The 21051-nt window shown below is 38.6% G+C and overlaps 1 protein-coding gene across 1 annotated transcript; it reads left to right on the plus strand.

The window, feature by feature from the left end:
* The first annotated feature begins 3839 nt into the window (after positions 1 to 3839).
* Pskh2 (protein serine kinase H2) lies at positions 3840 to 20263 on the plus strand. Its single transcript, XM_047560911.1, has 3 exons — positions 3840 to 4024; positions 8165 to 8831; positions 19626 to 20263. Exons 1-3 carry the CDS (start codon positions 3840 to 3842, stop codon positions 19929 to 19931), a joined length of 1158 nt encoding a protein of 385 aa, XP_047416867.1. The 3' UTR covers positions 19932 to 20263.
* The last annotated feature ends 788 nt before the right edge of the window (positions 20264 to 21051 follow it).

Raw genomic sequence — 21051 nt, forward strand, 5'->3', positions numbered from 1 at the left:
GCCATATTTTTGTGAAATGTTGTGATAGTGAGTAACAGGCAGGCAAGGGTAGCAAGACAGCTTCTATCTCTGGGGGTCCCACAAAGACATCCTACTTGGAGGCTCATTATTATTTGTTTATGGGAAGGAAGTTCTGAGAGTGCTTTGCATTATGGGTTCCACACATCATGGGGTATGTGAAACGGGCTTACAAGAGCCCCATGCTAGTTGTCATTACAAACACAAATCCCACACCTTGGGGAAAGGAAGTCAATAAGCTGAACACCTTCAAACTGATGTTTAAAGGCAAGAGATCACTTTAGAGAAAATTAATTCCAGCAGGGGGGCTCTAAAGAGAGCTAAAACTTGAAAAACAACAACAAAATTGCAGCTATTCAAAAAAGAACTCATTCTAAATGAAGTGAATTTCTCATGTTGCCTGTTAAAACTGTCTTTCAGTTAAATCTTTTTAGTTTTAGGACATAAGAGAATATTGCATTGTAGATCTTTCGAATATATTGCTCCCTGGGATACTCCCTAATTACTTGTTTTGCTCTCTTTATTTTTCTAAAGTATACTAAAGACTGAGAATAGAATGTGATATATTTATATATTTTTTCATGTTTTCCACCAATATTATTCATGAAAAAGAAAAATGAGTTTTCCCTGAATGATAGACTGACTTTAACGAGGTTTTGATTTGGCATAATTCCTTATGTCCTTATACTGGAATATTCTTTCAGGGCTGGTTTATAACTTGTGGAGCACATCTTTCACAAACCAAATTACGTAATTAAATAAATTTGTGAAATGAAAGCCAGAGAGTTGTTCTACAAAGTTTTTACCATTCAGAATCTCCATTGTTCAAGACATAGTCTAGGGTCTATCTAACTCTACATGCTGTCTAACGCTACTTTTTTTTTTTTTTTTTTTTTTTTTCTGGTAGCACTGGGGATTGAAACCAGGGCCTTGTGTTTGTGAGGCAAGCACTCTACCAACTGAGTTATATCCTCGGCCCTAACTCTGCTTTTTAAAACAGGGTATAGGATGGAAGGAACCTGGCACTGAATGGAACATATGTCCCATACGTGAGTGTCACACTTGACTCTCTTATAAGAATTCGACTTTTGGGCAATAAATAGCAGTTGAGAAAGATTTTTTTTTTTTTAGAAGCTGGTAGAAGGCCAATCTGTTTAATTATTCTTTAATAAAACAACACTGGAACAGAGTTCATGAACCAAGGATTAAATACTATTTCCATTTATTCGGCTGTGATGTTTACACACTAAACAAACTGATGTAAAAATAAAAGTTCATTTAAAACTGACATATCTAAAGCTCATTTTAACGACTTTATTACTTTAATTAAGTTAAAATACATAATTTAAATAACTTGAATGCTATTATGAATAAATAGCATTTAGTTGCAAATCATGTTTACGCTGTCTGCCATATAACAAAACAATTATGCACAAGAAAGAAATGTAGGCAGGGGACACCATGTATTAGGATAGCATTCTACACACTACAAATTATTCTTTCTTAGAAGTTTGTTGATTTAAGTGAGTATACTTATGATTAGTTTGACATTTTAAATTGGTGAGGCCTGAGAATGTAGCTCATGGCAGAGTGCTTGTCTAGCTGCAGGAGGCCTTGGGTTAGATCCCTAACACTCAACTAAAACAAAACAGAGCTTGGTGAAAGTCCTTGAAAGTACAAGTTTCAAATGCATAGGAAGTTAAGTTTTGTCTCTAGACCAGAATTATTTTATCAATAACACTTCCAGTTCCTGGTGCTTCACAAAAGAGAACTACTCAGTGGTTCCATCAATGTTTTCATTTTTAAATATTTGGAATCAGTGTCTGTACTAGACAATTTCAAGAAACATGGTTCAGGATTAGGGGGATATTCTTCACAAAGTTTCCTTGCTATGTGGCTAGAACATGAGAGGATTTGTAGCTGATGACGCAGAAACATGTAGCTGGGAGAAACCAGACACATGGAAGGAATATCTGCCTTATGAAATTAGGTTTCAAATTAATAGTGGATACTTCCTATTTGTTCGACCATACTTACCAAACAATCCTTATTCCTGGGGTCCCTGAGGCATGGCTACTGTTTTTTGAATGGCATTTTGATATTTAACCTCTTTCTTTTTCCTTCTTTTTTCCATTCTGCTTGTATAGCCTGTTTGCAAATTAGTTCAAAAGCTTGAGATCCAAAAGCATAGTTGTTCACCTTCTTTTTCTTCTGTTTCCTTTTCTTATTTCTGTTGCAGCCCCAGGGATTGAACCCAGGGCCCGGTGTGTGCAGGCAAGCACTCTTTCCAATGAACTAGCTACACCTTGAGTCCTAGTTACTTGCCATCTTGAAACCAACCTCCTCTGTCTTCTGGCAGCTGGAAAATTCTGAGGGTTATTTGCTAAGAAAAGTCTTTTATTTGGTTCATTTGCAGGGTGGGCTTATATTCTCTCAGCTATAACCAAGTCATCTTCAAAATACAGTTCTTCCAGGAACTTGTGACTAATTGACCCATAATAGACATGACCTATTAAGCCAAACTAAAAATTAAGTCAACTAGAAAAGAAATAACACAATTGAAAGTGCAATGGACCAGAAATTGGGAGTTTTGACCTTCATCTTGGGTTCTTCAACTTGCCAGGAAAGTGATCTTGACTTGCTTGACCTCAACTGAATTCCACTGCCACATCTTTTATATATATATATATATATATTTTTTTTACATGTATACAATATATTTTATATATAACTATGAATGAACATATTGTATATATTACATATATGCACATTCACATAGTACATGTATAGATATATAAGTGAATGAATGAAATGTATTAAAATATGATTATAATACTTACACATAATTTAAAAAACATTTTATTTTTGCATTTGCCCTAGAATATTCATCCGGGTTCTAGATATCTATTGTTCTTCTGTCTCAGGATTACCAAGAGGGTGAAGGTCATGTCTCTTTCAGCGGTAAGAGGGCTAGTGCAATGCCAGACACAGACCAGCTTCCACTGTTTGATTAATGTAATAGAGTATTGTGATTTTTTTTTTTTTTTTTGAGGGTGAGAGATATTGGGGATTGAATCTCAGGACCACTCTACTACAGAGCAACATCTCCAGTGAATTTATTTATTTATTTAAAAAAAATTTTTTTAGTTGTAGATGGACACAATTCCTTTGTTTTATTTATTCATTTTTATGTGGTGCTGAGGATCGAACCCAGTGCCTCGCAGGTGCTAGGCAAGCTCATTACCACTGAGTCACAATCCCAGCCCCTATTTATTATTTTTTGAGACAGGGTTTCAAAAGTTAAGTTGCTGATGCTCGCCTTGAACCTGCGATCCTCCTACCTCAGCCAGCCGACTTGCTGGGACTCCAGGCATGCACCACCACGCCTGGAACGCCTGGCTGTGATAATGGGCATAGCGTCTGAATATGTGCTCAGCCACAGAAACATAAAAGTTCTTCAGAAGGACTGCATACTCCATGGACTTATATGATTTTATGTGTTCACTTTCTTCACAATTTGGAGACCAGAAAGTGGTGGCCCAGAGGGTTAAGCCCAGGCTCCTGCCTTCTACACCACCTTGTTTTTACCTTGTTAAATTTTACTTGTAAGCAGTTGGTCAATGTTGATCAAGGTGCTGAGACATTTGAAGGGTTATCCTCTTAACTGGGATCCCGCTGGGGTCTCTTTTGCAGTCGCCCTGGGAGCTGGTGAGGGGTCCCGCCCCCTTCCAGCTGTCCTGAGGATAAGTGCGCAAGGCTGGGGCCGCTCCTTACTGAGCCCCCATCTTCCCCGGAGCGCTGTGGGACGCTTGTGGCACGGGATGGGTTGCGGCACCAGCAAGAAGGTGATCCCGGAGCCGCCCGCGCTGGCCGGGGTCAAGCCCGAGGGTCAAAACCGAGGCAACGCGGGAGGTGTCGGGCCCCGGCTGGAGGGGGTGGCGCAGGCGGCTCAGAGCATGCAGGTGGCCCGCTTCCGAGCCAAGTTCGACTCCCGGGTCCTCGCCAGGTAAAACGCCCTGTGAAGCACCAGGAGGGACTGGCCTGGGGCTGGGTTGAGAAAGATAAAGTATTGACTGAACTGCCTTAACTTTAGACAGGTTTATTCCAGATTGTAGGTCTTAAGTCTCCCTAAGTTCTTTCTCCTTTGAGAAAGGAACGTCTTTTTCAAGGACCTCCAAACCATCCCTTTGAATTGTCATCCTCAAGGAAGATAGGGCCACTATCTCCCAGACTCTGTGGGAGGGTGGGAGCAACTTCAGCAAGAATCAGTTAGCAAGCACTGATGGCCATCATGCCCACAGCGACCCCCACTATTTCTGCATCGGCTCATTGAAGCGCCTGAAACTTCTCTTGCTTTTTAAAAAAGAGCTTTGAGTTCACTCTCTCCCCTATTGCAGTCTTGAATCCTACTAGATGGTCTGGAATAGAGGCTTCCCCACTGTTTTTAGTAAGTGTCCAATATAAGTTCTTCTTGACATCTGTGAGCCAGGAGTGCAAAGAAGAGGAAAAGGATGGCAAGAGCAGACTCAAGAAGGGGGAGGGAATTCCTGTCCTTGAGGCTGGAAGGAGGAAGCCTCCCAAGCCCCACAAACTCCAAAGGGGAGGAATGCTGCCACTTGTATCCTGGGGCTGGGCCAGTAGGCTTGGTTTGCAAGTATCGGCTACTAATTCTATAAATAGGATTGTAGTTAGTGGAATAGGATGGGCTTTTGAGTCAGTCACACTTGAGATCCACTCTGATCTCTTCTATCATGTGCCATTTTGGAATGTTTCTTTGTCTTTCTTCTTTTTCCATTTCTGCCTCTGTAAAATGGGAATAATAATATCTATTGCATTGTTGTGAGGATAACTCAAATAATATGTATAAATCATGCTGCACAGTGCATGGCACAAGGCCTCATTTAGGTATTAGTGCAATGCTTATTTTATTTCTTTTTTAGTTCTTGAGTTTAGGTATTCAACTCAGGACCTCCTACATGCTAAGGGATCACTCTACCTCTGAGCCAATGCTTATTTTTGTCTTCATGAAATACAATTAAGACTTAGCTGGCCCTATGCAGGAAATGAGCAGACTGCAGGTTGATTGGCCTGAAAACTAATTTCCTCAGAATGTTATGTTGGACATGTCAATCAAGGGAGTCACGGAATCCCCTTTTGCTCTGCAGTATTTGGTGGGACACAGTAATGGGTGGGCCAGTTGTCTTCTCCACACTTGTAGTCCTAGAATTTATGTGCTCAATTCATTAAGGTGGTCCACTCAGAATCCATGTAGAGCCATTCCCAGCTTCCTGGAGAGCTTTACAATGATGATTGGAGGATCAGTCCAGTAGCTGCTAAGAGAAGAGCCAAACTGGTAATGTGACTGAACTTGAATCTGAGTGGACATAGGCTCTTTTCAAGACTGAAATGGCTAAATGACATCTTTGGTCATCTACTCTGCTGGGTCTACTCTATTTATTTCACTAATTCCCACCCTTTTGAGTGTAAAGGAGGTATAACATTTTAAAGACTTCCAAGACTATCTGAGAGATCATCTTTAACTGATGAAGAGTTGAACCCCAGAAGATTAAGAAGCTTGTCCAAGATCGTGGCTGAATTGGGAACACAGTTCTCTTTCCTTTCCATTTTGATTCCATCTATCACTCTAGCAGAAAAGAGATGATAGAATTTAAATCTGACTATATTTCCTTCTTTTAGGGAGCTCATTGTAATTGCTTCCACCAGGCAGTGATATTATAGTATTATTATTTCCATGTTTTTGGAGGTTTTTTTTTTTTTTTTTTTTTTGAGTTGCTGGGCATTGAACCCCAGGTCCTTGTGCATGCCAGGAAAGCCCTCTACCACTGAGCTGCATCCTTAACTCCTCCGTTTCAATTTTTAAAACCCATGTTCAAAAATTCCCTGCTGTAGCAGCTGAAGTTAAAGTAATATTTTCAACTTACACAATCTGGGTTGATGTGAAGTTGTACTATCTTACAAAAGTGATTTTGAAGCTGCTTTGTGGGAAATGGGAATGGATGAGTGGAAGTGTAGGAAATGGAAAGACCTCATAAATGCATTTACCTTGCTCTATTCCATCCCCACTTAAAGTTCAAAATATATGTAATGATTCAGGAAAAATATGTATTCTGGGAATGAGTCTCTCATTTGACTTTTTGCTGCCCTTCTGTGTTATGCACTATACAAGGTCACAGTCCAAGGTGGTCAACATCTATGGCCAGCAGGGACTCCCAGGCAAGGCTGAGGTTACAGGAATTTGTTACGGAACATGGCACAGGTTGTTAATCAATGTAAGAACATTTATTTCCACTGCTTTAAATCTTGGCTTGAAGCCTCCTGTTCCCTTCACTGCCAAATCACTAGCATTTTTCCCCCAAATATTTTGTATTTAACAGTATTGAACAAAACTCTTTTTATTTGAGCAAAATATTATAGTTCCTGAAAAATAGTATTTTGTTTGATAACTGATGATGAATTCTGTGAGCAAATGAGTTTGCTTGCAATTTTCAGGGTATAGCGATAAATTAGTATTTGCAAAGTGCTTTCATCCATGTTAGAGGTAATGTAAAATTTGATCTGAAAAGCAATAGGATTTGAAATGCCTGTGATTATCTTCAAAACCACACAGAGAATACATGTGAATAAAAGAGCAGACTTGGACAGGGGAGAGGGGAAAATCTATTTAAGATTACTAAATTGCTATGTTTTGATAAGGTAATTGGCCAGAAAATTAAATGCACTATGTAGAACAAAAACTGCTTTCTGTAAGCTGGTACAGCCAAATGTCATTTTTATTCAGTAAGGCAAAAATAAAAATATAAGAATAAGCTCAGAAAAAGAAATAAGGTCACTTAAAGTACACTGATATTTGCATTTGAAACTTTGGTATTGCGTATGTGATAAAAGAATTGTCTTCTTCCTGGGTACATTCCATCCTCTGACATCCTTCCTTGGGAGAGATTTTCAAAAAAGAGAATACTAAATTATGGTGCAAGTAAGAAAATCTGGGTTCTAGTCCTATTTTAAGCAAAAAATTGACTAACTTGTTTTTCAGACTCCCTCATCTGTACAATGGGCAATTGGGTTAAATATGGTTTCTGCTGAAAAAATAAAGGATTTTAAGTCTAGCGCTTTTTCAACATTTCTTCAATAAAGGTTGAAGGCTAAATTGGATAGGATTCTTGAATTTAAGTAGAAGTTTATTCAGAAATATTAAAATGTAAGATTCTTAGTCTGAAATCTGAGCTGACTTCCCGGCCTTTTTGTGAGACAACTAATTGACATACATCCTGTGTTAAAATTCTCTTTACTGCTGCTTAGAAATTGCAAATGCAGGAGTGTGGGAAAGAGGGTGGAGTCTGTGGAAAGCTGTGGCTTCAGGATGGGCCTAACACACTCCTACCCAGACCTCTGAAACCTGCTGTTAAAATAGCTCAGCCAAGTTTACTTTTTCTATATTAAGAACTACTGTGGATGAGGTATGCTTGGGACTGAACCCAAAGTCAGATAACCCAAAGAACATGCTGTTTGCCCCCTAATATGGTATCCTCCCTCTTTTCAGAACTTATAAACAGGAGTGAACTTCTTTTTTATTCTCTCCACCTGATTTGATTGTTACTGGGGGAGAATGGTAGAAACAAATTTTGGAGGAAGGAAAGAAAAGAGTAGAGGGAGGCCCTAAAATTCTTTAAGGAAACTGAAGTGAAAAACATTTGAAGAGGTTGAATTTGAATCCCATCAATTCCAACCACCATCTGTGAGGCCTTGGGAAGTCCTTTACTCCTTTTATTTTTTTTAAGCTTTTATTTCCTTATCGGAAAAAGGGGGCTATTATTATATCATCTACTAGAGTTCCCCTAGGGATGAAATTTAGAACAAAAATTCCTGGCACACAATAAATGCATAATAAATGGTAGCTGTTGTTATTAAGACTGTCTTTCTACCAACTAAAGATCTTTGTATCATTTGTTCCATTTCAACAAAGGATCTGGAGTAGCTTTCAAAAATAAATATGAGCAGTAATAAACAAGGAAATCTGGTGGGGGGAGTATAAGGATAGGAAAGATGTTAGCATAAAACCTGGACTTCAATGATTTTGAGACTCGTCACTTCAGAGGACAATGGCTTTGCATCTTCTTCCCAACAGATATGACATCAAGGCCATCATCGGGACAGGCAGTTTCAGCAAGGTTGTCAGGGTGGAGCGGAAGACCACCAAGAAACCTTTTGCCATTAAGGTAATGGAAACCAGAGTGAAAGAAGGTCGGGAAGCGTGTGAGGCTGAGCTCAGCGTCCTGAGGCGGGTTAGCCATCGTTACGTTGTCCAGCTGGAGGAGATCTTCGAGACCCAGGATCGAGTTTACCTGGTGATGGAGCTGGCTACTGGAGGGGAGCTCTTTGATCGACTGGTTGCTCAGGGTTCATTTACAGAGCGGGATGCTGTCAGAATCCTCTGCATGGTTGCTGATGGGATTAGGTATTTGCACGCTTTGCGAATAACTCACAGGGACCTAAAGCCTGAAAATCTCTTATATTATCATCCAGGTGCAGAGTCGAAAATTTTAATCACAGATTTTGGTTTAGCACACTCAGGGAACAAAAGTGGCGACTGGACGATGAGGACGCTCTGCGGGACCCCGGAGTACATGGCCCCTGAGGTTTTGTTAAGGAAACCTTATACCAGTGCAGTGGACATGTGGGCGCTGGGCGTAATCACATATGTTTTACTTAGCGGATCCCTGCCTTTTGATGACGAAAGCCACACAAGACTTTACAGGAAGATTCTGAAAGGCAAATATAATTACACAGGAGAGGTAAGAGAGCAGTACTGTATGCCTGTCGTGTGAGCCTAGAATAAAGTTTCTCAGACATTTAAGGCAGGATGATTCTCTATTGGCGGGGGTGGGAGTGGGCTGGGGGATGGGGTTGTCCTGTGCACCTATCTCTGGCCTCTACTCACTAAAACCAGTAACTCAGCTTCCCCAGTTGTAACACTCAAAGTGTCATTGTTAAAGTGTTTCTTGTTTGGGCATAATTGTCCCTGATTGAGAGCCCTTGGTGTCAAGGAACCAAGGACCATGATGACTGAGCTCTATGGTTAGCGGTGAATTGCTGGTATTGCAGACAATGGAGTTAGTCTGAGGGTTTTTCCTTCCCTCTGTACTGGGGGTCTGATCTGGACAAACAGAGTAATGTATCACTTAGAAGCTAGGCATGGTGCTCGGATGTTTGGTGATGGATTTTCTGCCTCAACTCTAGATGATCCAAACCCATTTTGTGATGTAGTGTTTACTCTGTGAAGTGTTTATGCTCCCAGCTTTGGTAAAATATTTAGGTATTGTTTAAACTCAGAACTCTCATTGCTCCTGAATGTGCTCACTTTTCGTTGCTCTGGGCAGGGAAGGAAAGTTGCTGAGGATTATGTGGGGGAAACTAGACAAAATAGTAAATTTATTTTATGTAGGACAAGTGACCTAACTTCTATTACTTTGAATTCTTCATAAAGAAAAATACTGACAGCTTTGTTATACCCACTTAACAAATGTAACACCTATCTATAATGCATTATCTTAAGTAAAATTAAATAACAGATTGAAAAATATTATTTTCATGTTCTAATGGAGCTTTTATTATACATGTATGTGTTTTTAAGAACTCATACAAATTAGTGAATAAGAAGTAAAACTTATGATATGGAAGTAGTAAAGGACAGGAAGAATTCAAACAGTGAAATACTATTGATTATTAAAAATTTTTAAATGTCCAGCCTCACTAATGACCAAAGAAATGCAATTGAAAACAAAAATATCCTTCTTTTTGCCTTTTAGATTGAAAAAGTTACAAAACCTAATTCAAATTAATTCTGATCATTGCTTGTAATGTATTAAACTCTTCATTCATTGCTGGTAGAGGGGGAATTGTCAGTTTTCCTGGAAAGTTGGTTGCATCTAGAACTATTAAAAAAAAAAAAAAAGTACATATTTTGATTGGCAATTCCCCTTCTAAGACCCTGAGGAAGTAATCCCAGATGAAACAAAGGCTTCAGGATGCTCATCTGAGTTGTATTTACAAACATTATCCTAGGAGAATGTTTGAATAAATTATGGAATATCTGCATGATACAGTATTCTAGCCCCTGATTTATGCTCATTTAAAAATTTTAAGGACATTGGAAAATGTTCACAATATACTGCCAAATGGAGAAAAAGGAGCTGGTTTGGGGATTATGGATCATTTGTTTTCTTCTTTACATTTTAAATATTTTATATTCTTGTATTTGTTTTGTGTACAAGTAACATATATTTCTGTTTTGGTTATCTATCTTTGCAACAGTTGGTTACTCAATAATAGATAACCACAATGAGGGGCTTAAAACAATACCCATTTTCTCTGCCTCATGATTCTGTGGTTTGATGGGGCTCATCTTAGGGAGATTTTTCCACCACGTGCTATGGGGTAGGGATGCAGTCATCCGGGGAATTGACTGGAATGGAACGTCCACTCAAATGTCTGACATCTTGGTGAGGATGGCTGGAAAGTCGGGTTCGTTCTCCTCTCTGGGCCTCTCAGGGTGTCTTTTTCTGCATGCTATTTCTCCAGCAGGGCTGCCAGACTTCTTACAGGGCAGTTTAAAGCTGCTAAAGTGGAGTACTCCAAGAGAGAGTGGAAGTTGGCAGTTATCTTTAAGGCTGGATGTGGAAAAGGCTCAGGATCACTTCTACCTCATTCCAAGTGAGAGGGAACCATATGGAGTATGGTTACTGGATGGTGTCCTCCATTGAGTGGCCATGTTTGACCAGATATCTCAATACATTTCTTTTAGTGTGAAAAAATAATCGACAATATTATGTTAAAAGTCTTTTTGTCAGGCTTATTCATAAGGGTTTCTAAGTTTGGGTTTCTCAGAAACAATCCTGAGAGGAGGATTCATGTGCAAGTGATTTACTATGGACAGACTCCCAGAGAGACAGAGCAGGTAGTGGGGGAAGCAGGACAGGGAAGCTCAGAGGCCCAGGTCACAGAGGGTCACCTCATTCAGCAGAGAAGTTATTTCTCAGTGTTGTCTGGAGGCAGAGAGGTATGTTTGTACACATACCTTTCTGCTGCTCACATGGGGTTGTTGCTGGTGATAATTCCCCAGCTTTCTGGGGTTCAGGCAAAATTAAAGAGTCAAATGTGCTGGGTATTAGAATCTAAGCACTTCAAAGGAGGGTTATATGCCTGAATACAGAGAAGAGGGCCCAGAGCCCAGATGGAGCACTGATACCTTCTCCACAGTGGAAACCCCAAACACCTCTGTTTCTCTAGGAGATGCCTGTCTGTAGCCCCAGAGTACTGACAGTTGTGGGAGTGTAGAACTTACAATAAGTTATTGCTTATAGAGTCACTTGACTGTCTTCCTCATGTTGACCAGGCAACTCACATCCGTCATATTAACATTTTCTTTTAATATTACCATAAATCTTAGTCGACTTAGGTCACCATAACAGAAATCACAGTCTGGGTGACATAAACAACAGACATTTACTTCTCACAGTTTTGGAGGCTTGGAAGTCAGGATTAAGGTGCTGGCAAGGTGGTTTCACTCTGAGGCCTCCTCTCCTAGCTTGTAGATGGCTGCTATCTTGCTGTAGGCTCACGTGACCTAGACTGGATGCTCACAGAGAGTGAGAATGAGCCTTCTGGTGTTTCTTCTTATAAACACTAATTCTCAGACCAGGGCCTCACCTTTAACCTAAGCTTAGTTACTTCTTTTCAACCTTAATTACTCCCTTAGAGGGAGTGTCTTTGAATATAGCCAAACTGGGGATCAGAGTTTCAACACATGAATTTTATGGGCACAGAAATCTCTAGTCCATAACACCTCAGAGTCATGGTGGTGGACCCCCAAAACTGTATCATCATAGTTTTTTGTCTGTCATCATATTATTACATACTTAGCACTTATTGACAAGCCTATTAATTCCTAATGCACGAATTTATTTAAAACTTAGGGTGACTACCTAGTCTGAATACCTAAGCGTGGTAGAGACAGTAAAGGCCACCAAATCCTGTCCACATCGTAATACCCAGACTTGAGAATGCTGGCTTACATGACAAAAAGGGAATTTGCAGATGTGATTAAATTAAGGGTCTTGAGATGGGGAGTTCATCCTGGATTATTTGGGACCTTAGAGTAGGTCAAATTTAGAGAGAGGAGAGATAGCTATGGAAACAGGTTAGAGTTATGTGCTTTGAAGATGGAGGAAGGGGACATGAGTCAAGGAATGATGGCAGTAATAAGAAACTGGAAAAGGCCAGGAACAATTTCTCCCCAGAGACTCTTAAAGGAACACAGTTCTGGTGGTACCTTCATTTCAGACTGTAAAATCCATTTTGAACTTTTGGTTTACAGATCTATAAGAAAGTTTACCTTTTAAAAAAAGTCTGTAAGTCTATAACAGAAATTTCAGGAATGACATATTGTATGAGTTGTGTCTTTTCTCTGGAATTCAGGTGGAAAAAGTGAATTAAATAGGATAAGAGCTTCCAGAAATCCATATGCTATATACGTCTTATGGTGAAGAGGAGAGATATGTTTAATATAAACTCCCAACTTCTCTTTCTCTCTCTCTCTCTCTCTCTCTCTCTCTCTCTCTCTCTCTCTCTCTCTCTCTTTCTTTGGGGGCAGAGGTTCTAAGGATTGAACCCAGGTCCTTGAGCATACTAGGCAAGTGCTCTTTCACTAAACTATATCACAAAACTTCTGAACACCAAATATTTTGCTAGAAACCCAGTCAATCTATGCATGAGGTCACCCACCTATAAGTAAAAATTAACTGTAATACTGCTGTTTTCTCTTTGGATTTTAGTATTAAATGTATTCTATTTCATGAAGTCTCCATGCCCAGCTAGGCTTCACCTTTTAAAGATTCCACTATCTCCCAGCACTGCAACATTTGGGGACCAAACCTTTAATGCATAGCCCTTTGGGGGATACTTAAGATCCACCCTGTAGCACTGTGGGAGCAATGGAAGAGAGACATCACTGCTTCAGAGACTTGGATTAGATTCCACAAAGAAGGTGACATTTCTGCAGTATTGGAGGAAAAGTGAGAAGTTTCTCAAAGGGAGGAGATTAACACATTCCAAATAGAACAAAACATGGAAAAGCACATAAAAGGGAATAAATTGACTATTGAAATGTAAGAATTTCTGAGCTTGTGTGTGTACTTATACATGTGTGTGTACAATGGTTAGGGACACAATCTGGAACAATACTGGCTGAATTCCATTACCAGCTCTGACATTTACTAACTCTGCAACTTTGGTCATGCTTTTTAACCTCTCTGTATCTCTGTTTCCACATTAAATAGGAGGAGAGCTTCCATTATTGTTTGTAAAACAGTAGGGTTGTTGCAAAGATTAAGTGAACTAACAGATGTAAGTGCTTAGAATAGTTTCACGTGTGGTCCAGAGTCAGAGCTATCTATGGGTTAGCTATTTCTGTTATTGTTACTATTAATTTGGGAAACTGAGGTTGAAAGTTTGCATATCACTTAAGTAAGTTATTAGTTATATATTTTTTAACAGTACAAAAATTATTTACCAGGTCTACCTTATCTTTTAAATGGAATAGTGAACAAAGCCTGGTGTTAGAATTTTAATATTAATGATACATTGTAAGCATTCTTGCCAATAAGTGGGCAACTATACATTCTTAATTCCCCTATATCACAGTAAATTTTTTTTTGGTGGGAAATAATTTGATAATAAAATGAATCTTACAATCTTGTCAGCCAGGTGACAAGGATAAACATTGATATTAAAAATGTGTGTGTGTGTGTGTGTATTTTGTTTATTTAAAAACCCACATGGACATTGATTAAAAAATGATCCCCACCTGCTTAGACTCACCTAGGATCCCTAGAGGAAAGTTGATTGATATACTCCCTTAGAAGTAACAATTTGATAGATAATGCTTATTTTCACCAGATACGACCCCAATTTCATTCTGTTCTGTTATCTCCACGAATATCTCTTTATTTAGTCTTCATTTGGGTGGTTAAGCAGGAAAAAAAAAAAATGGAGAGGAGAGTAGAAGATTCAGTGCTGTAATTCCATTTCCTCTTTCCGCCACAGATAGAATTCTAGTAAAGATTAGGCCCTATTTCAGTTAGGACTGCTTAGCCATAATTCCTGCAATTTAGCTTTCATTTCCATGGCTTAGTTTATATATATATACACGCACACACACACACACACATATATATAGACAGAGAAAGAGAGAAAGATGCTCAGTAGTTTTTAATTATGTTTATTTAAAAATATACTTTAAGGAAAATTTTAATGGTTATAAAATCTCATAAAACACTCTATCACTTCCTTCATCTTTGCTCCAAGGACTTACCTTCAAGGGAACACATATAAATCATCTTCCCTTAAACCCAATCACAGACAATGAGTGTTTTTCGGGACTGGAATTGGTGCTGCATTATTTTGTCTGTGCTGATGTTACCTTTAGACGGGGATGGTGATAAATGGAGTGGAAGAGAAGCCGGGTCATCTGCTCCTTTGATTTTGCTGCACTTCTCCACTTTGCTATCATTGGTGGAATTCTGGAGCTGAGGGGGAAAGTGTTACATGTATAAAATTGATAGAGACCTGGAAGTATCTGGATTTCATATTGTGCTTATATCATTTATATTATGACTTCTGAGGGCCATACTATAGGAACTAGTTCTAAAATGTATGTTGGGTATGGAAGAAAGAATCAATTGCTGATTTGGAGTTCAAGAGGTAAGCTGTTTGTTTTGATGACTCTTTTTAGGTTCTTTTCTTGGAGAAGGTGGAACACTTCTCTTTTCAACCTCTGATGCTTTGAAAAATGATAGGTGCTCAAAAAACTTAAACTACTCAATCCTTTTCAATTTCAGCATTATCTTGGCGGGTAAAGAAGTGGGATCCCTTCCCTATGGCAGAACCTCTTCACTCACAAAAGTAACCTCTTCATGAGCCTGGGACGGGGTTAATTTCCTCACCATATTTAAGTTATGTGTCGCCTATAACCTATGAATGTGGATTCACTTTTTCCAGAGTTCACAAATGCCTGGGAAAATGGAGCGTTTTAAATCTGATATAATTAGCCAAAGCTTTGTCTTGGAGCAGTTTCAGCTTTGGCAAAGGTAAAGCATAATTTAAAGTCTGCTTTATAGATGGGGAATAAAGAAAAACATTAAATATTGATGACATAAAGAAAATCTATGGAATCTCTTGCTGTGTGAGAAGAGGAAGAATACTTTCCCCCTAGTTTATTGCTAATGCAGTCATGGGGAGTTAATCCATCCTTTTGGGCATGTTGCATAAAATTTGATTTTGAAGGCTTGAGTAAATCATACCAAGACTAAACACTAATGTTAAGGAAGGAGAATGCAAGTTGAGGGTTGTCACCAGTAGAAATTTTTACTAAAATTACTATTTTTTAGGGGATAAATGCTACATTGAGAAGTTTTTATGCAAGGATTTGAATGATAACTTCTTCATATTATTATTATTATTATTATTATTATTATTATTATTATTATTATTTTGGTGCTGGTGAATCAAACCCGTGACCTCATGTATGCTAGGCAAGTGCTCTGCTCCCGAACTACAAACCCAAGCCCCACAATTTGCTTTTTTAAAAAATAGATATTTGTAGATTTTTTGAAAACTATTTAACTCCATCCTCAATTACCATATTCTTCAACAAACTCTATATTTAGGAAACTGTAATATTAATTACAACCCTAAATTTCAAAGGTTTGCGTGCAGAATTTAAGAGACTGTCTGATTGTGTGTGTGTGTGTGTGTGTGTGTATGTGTTTGTAATGCGCGTCTCTTAAATAGGTATTTTTAATGATTCTCTGTGGGCATTTCTGCAAAAGAACTAAGAAATATGAAAACTTTGACTCGTCACAGGAATATTATTTGTTTTTAAAATCAGTTTCTTAGTTTTTATATGTTTATCAATCTTTTGCACACACTTTAACCCTACTAATAGGTGTTCATGAAAAGAAGAAAATAAAAATACAAATTCTTTTTTTGCTTTTCTCTGTGCTGGAGATTGAACCCAGGCCCTCACATAGGTGAGGTGAGTGCTTTATCATCCAGCTACATCTCCATCCCTAAAATGTGAGTCTTAAATGATTGGGTCTTTTGTCTTCTGCAGGGGATGCTGGGAATGTCCCTGGGGATTCCCAGGGCTCAGGTGAGAAGAAGGAAAGGGACTACACGAAGCTGTGTATGACCCTTAGAAGCAGAAAGTTTAATTTAGGAGCTGATACAGGAAATGAGAAGGAAGGAAGTAGGGCCTGATTGTGGGATCAAGGATGAGGACAGAAAAGAGAACAGGAGAGGACGGATGTGGAGTACAGAGCCAGAGAATGGAAAAGTTGGGAGATAGGCCAGAGTGGGAGGACCATGCTGAGAATAAACTGGCAAGACCCTCACCAGGGTAGGGTCAAGGTGTGTAGAGCTAAGAAAGCCAGAGTCTTATAAAGGTCCTGGACTAAGTAAGCACTAGGAGAAAATTGTTCATCAAGAAATTAGAAAGCAATAAATGACAATCATTCCTTACTTTTCTGTTTGAAGGAAAGAGTCAAGACATAGAACATAAGATACCATTCCTTCTAAATTTCTTTTACTGCTCTGAAGCTAGTAAGTAGTTCAATTCCTAGTATTAAATTTCAGTTTTATGCCTTTTTTTGTTATTGTTGTTCTATACAGTTTAGCCAATCTTTATTATAGGAAAAAAGAACAACAGGTGAAGAACCAGAATTAGATGAGCAAAGAAAATGTAAAAAAGGCCTGAATTATTTACGAATATTATCATTTACTTGCAAATAAATTAATCGAACTATCTTTGTATGAAAAAGTTCTATCTTTATTTTCACATACTTCATTAACCCAGAACATTTTTTCCGGGGGATGCTGGGGATGAAGCCCAGGGCCTGACATGCTAGGTGAGTGCTCTACCCACTGGGCTTCACCCCAGTCAACATTATTTTTTTGAAATAAAATATGGTAATAAAATATGGAGCTGGTTTGGAAAGTACTGGATAATTTTCATATTCCATTCCTCTAAATATCATCAGCCAATGTATCCACAAGAGCTAAGGAAGGAGTTGTGAAGATATAATAGTAACCCCCCCCAAAAAAAATACAGTAACAAAAAACTACATAGTATGGTATAGTTTGAAGATTATTTTTATATACTCGATTTGATCCTAGTACCATCTTGTGAAAATGGTATGAGCATCCCAATTTTTCTGAGGAGTAATCTTCGAGCTGAGGTTGCAAAGCTGAGTGTGGCTGGGCAGTCTGTCTAGTACAGGTCCACTGACCTCAATCTCTTGTTAGTTCCTCATTAAAGTGGATTAACAGGCTGTCCCAAGGCAGTGTCAACCTGAGATTGCTGAAAAAAGATTGACGAAGGTGAATTTTCGAGGCAGTGGGGATGGTTGAGCCTGGGAGGAGAAATTAGAAGGAAAGCTTCATTGAATGTAAAGTGAATGTAAAGTGAATGTAAAGTGAATGTAAATGTAGATGAAGGCCTTGAATGATGTCGTCAGGTGACAGCTGGTCCAGAGTAGGGATTTGATTCACTGTGCGATCTCCTAATTGGATTTAGTCCTATATCACTATTAGCTGAAAAAGTTTTGAGGATACTCACTCATTTGCTTTTCATTTGCAGAATATGTGCATGCATAGATATTAGTTTATTTTTTGCTTTATTAAACATAGACAAAAATTAAATTTGGAATAAGAAGATAAAAATGAAATAGAAGCTCATTTTCTTCCTGTACCTACCCTTTTCTCATATGCAATGTGAAACTGACTCATAGATACTGTCTGATCTTTATGGCTCAGGAATTGTGTAATTTATAACTTGTATTTGAATAATAAGCTTTGGCTGAAGAACTTTTTTTCCAGCACACCAGTTACCTTATTTTCTGAAATTGCTGTTTTAATGTTCATTCACTTAGGGTCATTTTAATGAGCTCTCCATAAACCTTGCAGCACATATTTTATATTCTTTCCAGAAAGATTCAGTTGCTTGTCCGAAAATGTTCCATTGGAGACATCTAATTTAACATTCATTTAAATAATTTTGAGCCCAGATAAATGTGTCTGGATCTAGGGCCAAACAGATGTCTAGCCAAAATCAGAGGGCGAGTCCCTGTGTCAGCCCCGGATGTGCTTTGTCTAGACTAGCAACGTGTGCATTTTATTTTTCCCATATTTTGATATTTGAAAAATATGTTCATTTACTTCATGGCTCCTATTTTGGGGATAAATATTTCTCATGTCTCATTTATCTAAATAAACTGAAGCAAAAAAGAAATTCTTTCGCTGGCTTCTTGTTATTCAAATTTAGGTTAACAGACTACTAAGAGATTGGAGTATATGATGTCTACCAATGGACGTTGATTTTTCCTTACACAAAGGAAATGGCAATAGATTCTAAAGATTCCCTTATATAATATAATAGATAAAATTTAAAACACACACACACACACACACACACACACACACACACACCAAGCAGATATTATGTTTTAGATACAGAAAATGCGCAGTTTTTTCAACATTTCTTCCTTTGTGGAGGCTGGCTGATACAGAATTTAGTTTTTTTCTAGGTATTTGCTATGTAGTTGGTAATTAGAGTTGTGTGTGTGTATGTGTGTGTGTGTGTGTGTTGGGGATCAGATGCAGGCATAACTAGGCAAGTGTGCCACCATCCAGTTACAGCTTCAGTCCTGTGTTGGTAAGTAACACAGGAAACAAGTTTAAATATAAAGCAGTAGCTCATTTGTTCCCTTTTATAAATGTTGCCGTAACTGCTCCTGTTGTACTTAAGGTATGTGTGAATGTGGTGCATATGGACAGAAAGAGTCTGAACTCTCAGGCAGCTAGTTGTGCATACCACACTGTGCTGTCCCTCTGCTACAGGCCGAATTCCATTTGTAGTCAACTGATTGGGAACAAAGAGAGCCCTGTGTGTTTGAGGGAATTCACCACAGGAGGATCTGTTGCTGAATTGCCCTTGCTGTTCTTCCCCTTCTCTCTCCAGGCTGCGGAAGCAGAGGCATCCTAAGCTTGGAGTAAACTTTCAAAGGGAGAGGCAAGTTGTTAATTCCTCAATCCACTCTGTTTTCCATTCTAGCTCATTCTTGGAGTCATGGGGATTCTGTGAGATGATCGCAGTGTGATAAACTCTAACCTATTGATGGGGCTTATCAAAATCAGCAGCTTTGCCTGGTTCAGCTCCTATGTGGGAACTTGAGCTGTGAATGGTGGCTTGCTAGACAGATTTCTGGAAAGAAATTCTCATTTGCTGGTCAGAGAGTTTAGAGGAGAATTTCTATGTTTGCTTTTTTTTTTTTTAATTTTGTTAAATAAATTTATTGAGGGTTTCTCCCAAAAGTAACTTTTTAGATTCACTAATATGCTACAGTAACATAGTATTCAAATTGTTTACTTGAAAAAGTCATTTGGATTTGATAGACCCTGGTCTGTTCAAGAATATGAATATCTTTGTGTGGGTTTTTATTTATTGTATTTTACTCATTTATTTTTCTTCTCAGCCTTGGCCAAATATTTCTCACTTGGCAAAGGACTTTATAGACAGACTACTGATTTTGGAGGCTAGTCATCGAATGTCAGCTGGCCAGGCCCTGGACCATCCCTGGGTGATCACCATGGCTGCAGGGGCTTCCATGAGCAATCTTCAGAGAGCCATTTCCTGGAACCTCACGCAGAGGACATCTCCCCAGTCTCAGAGTTCAGGATCTGCACAATCTTCTAAGTCACGTTATTCTCACAAATCAAAACACATGTGGACCAAGAGAAGCATAAGAAGAGCTGAACCACCGCTATCTGCACTTTTGTAAGCAGATGATTCTAAAACCATTTTGTTCAATGTTAAGCCAGATTCATGAGCTCCATTAATAGCATCAGCTTAAGGGGGACCATTTCATCATGACTAGGACAGCTTAAAGCTCCAAGGACATGAGAGCATATGGTTATTATTGATAACATTGACCTTTATCTTTAGCATTTTTTGGGTCTATTATTCTTCCTATATCTATATTTATTTCCTGAAAATATAATTCTGCAAAAAGATAAATTGTGTAGGAAAGCTGGGTGTGGTGGTGGGTGTCTGTAATCCCAGCTGCTGTAGTCTGGGGCAGGAGGGTTGCAAGTTTAAGTCCAGCCTGTCATCCCAGGAGGAACCTGTCTCAAAATAAAATGAAAAAAGGCTGGGGATGTAGATCAGTGGTATTTTCCTTGCCTAGTGTGTGAGGCCCTGAGATCAATCCCTAGAATGCACACACACACACACACACACACACACACACACACACAAAAGTGTTGATTCTTTTGATCTATTAGTGGCATTTCTAGAAATTGTCCTACATGTATTGCATTCTTGCCAGAGTGTATAAAGTATTGCTATTTATACAAACAGAAACTACAAGTAAATGCCTTTCAAAAGGGCAGCTTGAAGTGTGTTACATCTCAGCACAGGGCTACCATTTATGCAGTTATTGAAAATGATGTGACAGACTTAATGTCATTTTGTAGGATATGTTATTGTGTTAAATGAAGGAACAAAATGTTGATGACTATTGCAGTCTGATCTTGGTGTGAGAAAAATGTAGTCTGAAGCTCAAAAGATTGGTAGGCACTTGATCAAAATAGTTATTATTTCTGGGAAAGGAATAGGAAGTTTTGGGTGGGAGGGAAATGTTTACTTTTCATTTCACATGTATTCCTGACTTCAAAAATTTTTAATTGATGTATTTATCCCAAGTCTGTAGTAAAAAGGAAATCCAATTAAAAAATGCAAGTTGCAGGAGGGAAATCATTGAAAAGAGAAGAAGCTTGAATTAGCAGCCCTACAGGAATTAGTGAATGACTAATCAGATGTGAAAACTGTTTCTTATTAATTGGATATTTTATATATTTGTCACTTAAATTTTTCAGAATTAAAAAATCAATCAAAATTTA

The sequence above is a fragment of the Sciurus carolinensis genome, chromosome 1 (genome assembly GCF_902686445.1).
Source record: "Sciurus carolinensis chromosome 1, mSciCar1.2, whole genome shotgun sequence".
Lineage (NCBI taxonomy): Eukaryota > Metazoa > Chordata > Mammalia > Rodentia > Sciuridae > Sciurus > Sciurus carolinensis.

What these genes read in the sequence shown, in the direction of transcription:
- Pskh2 (XM_047560911.1), top strand. Translation starts at nt 3,840, where the DNA reads ATGGGTTGCGGCACCAGCAAGAAGGTGATCCCGGAGCCGCCCGCGCTG. An exon ending in GACTCCCGGGTCCTCGCCAG is followed by an intron (nt 4,025 to 8,164) that starts GTAAAACGCCCT and finishes TCTTCCCAACAG; the next exon opens with ATATGACATCAAGGCCATCA. An exon ending in AATATAATTACACAGGAGAG is followed by an intron (nt 8,832 to 19,625) that starts GTAAGAGAGCAG and finishes TTTTCTTCTCAG; the next exon opens with CCTTGGCCAAATATTTCTCA.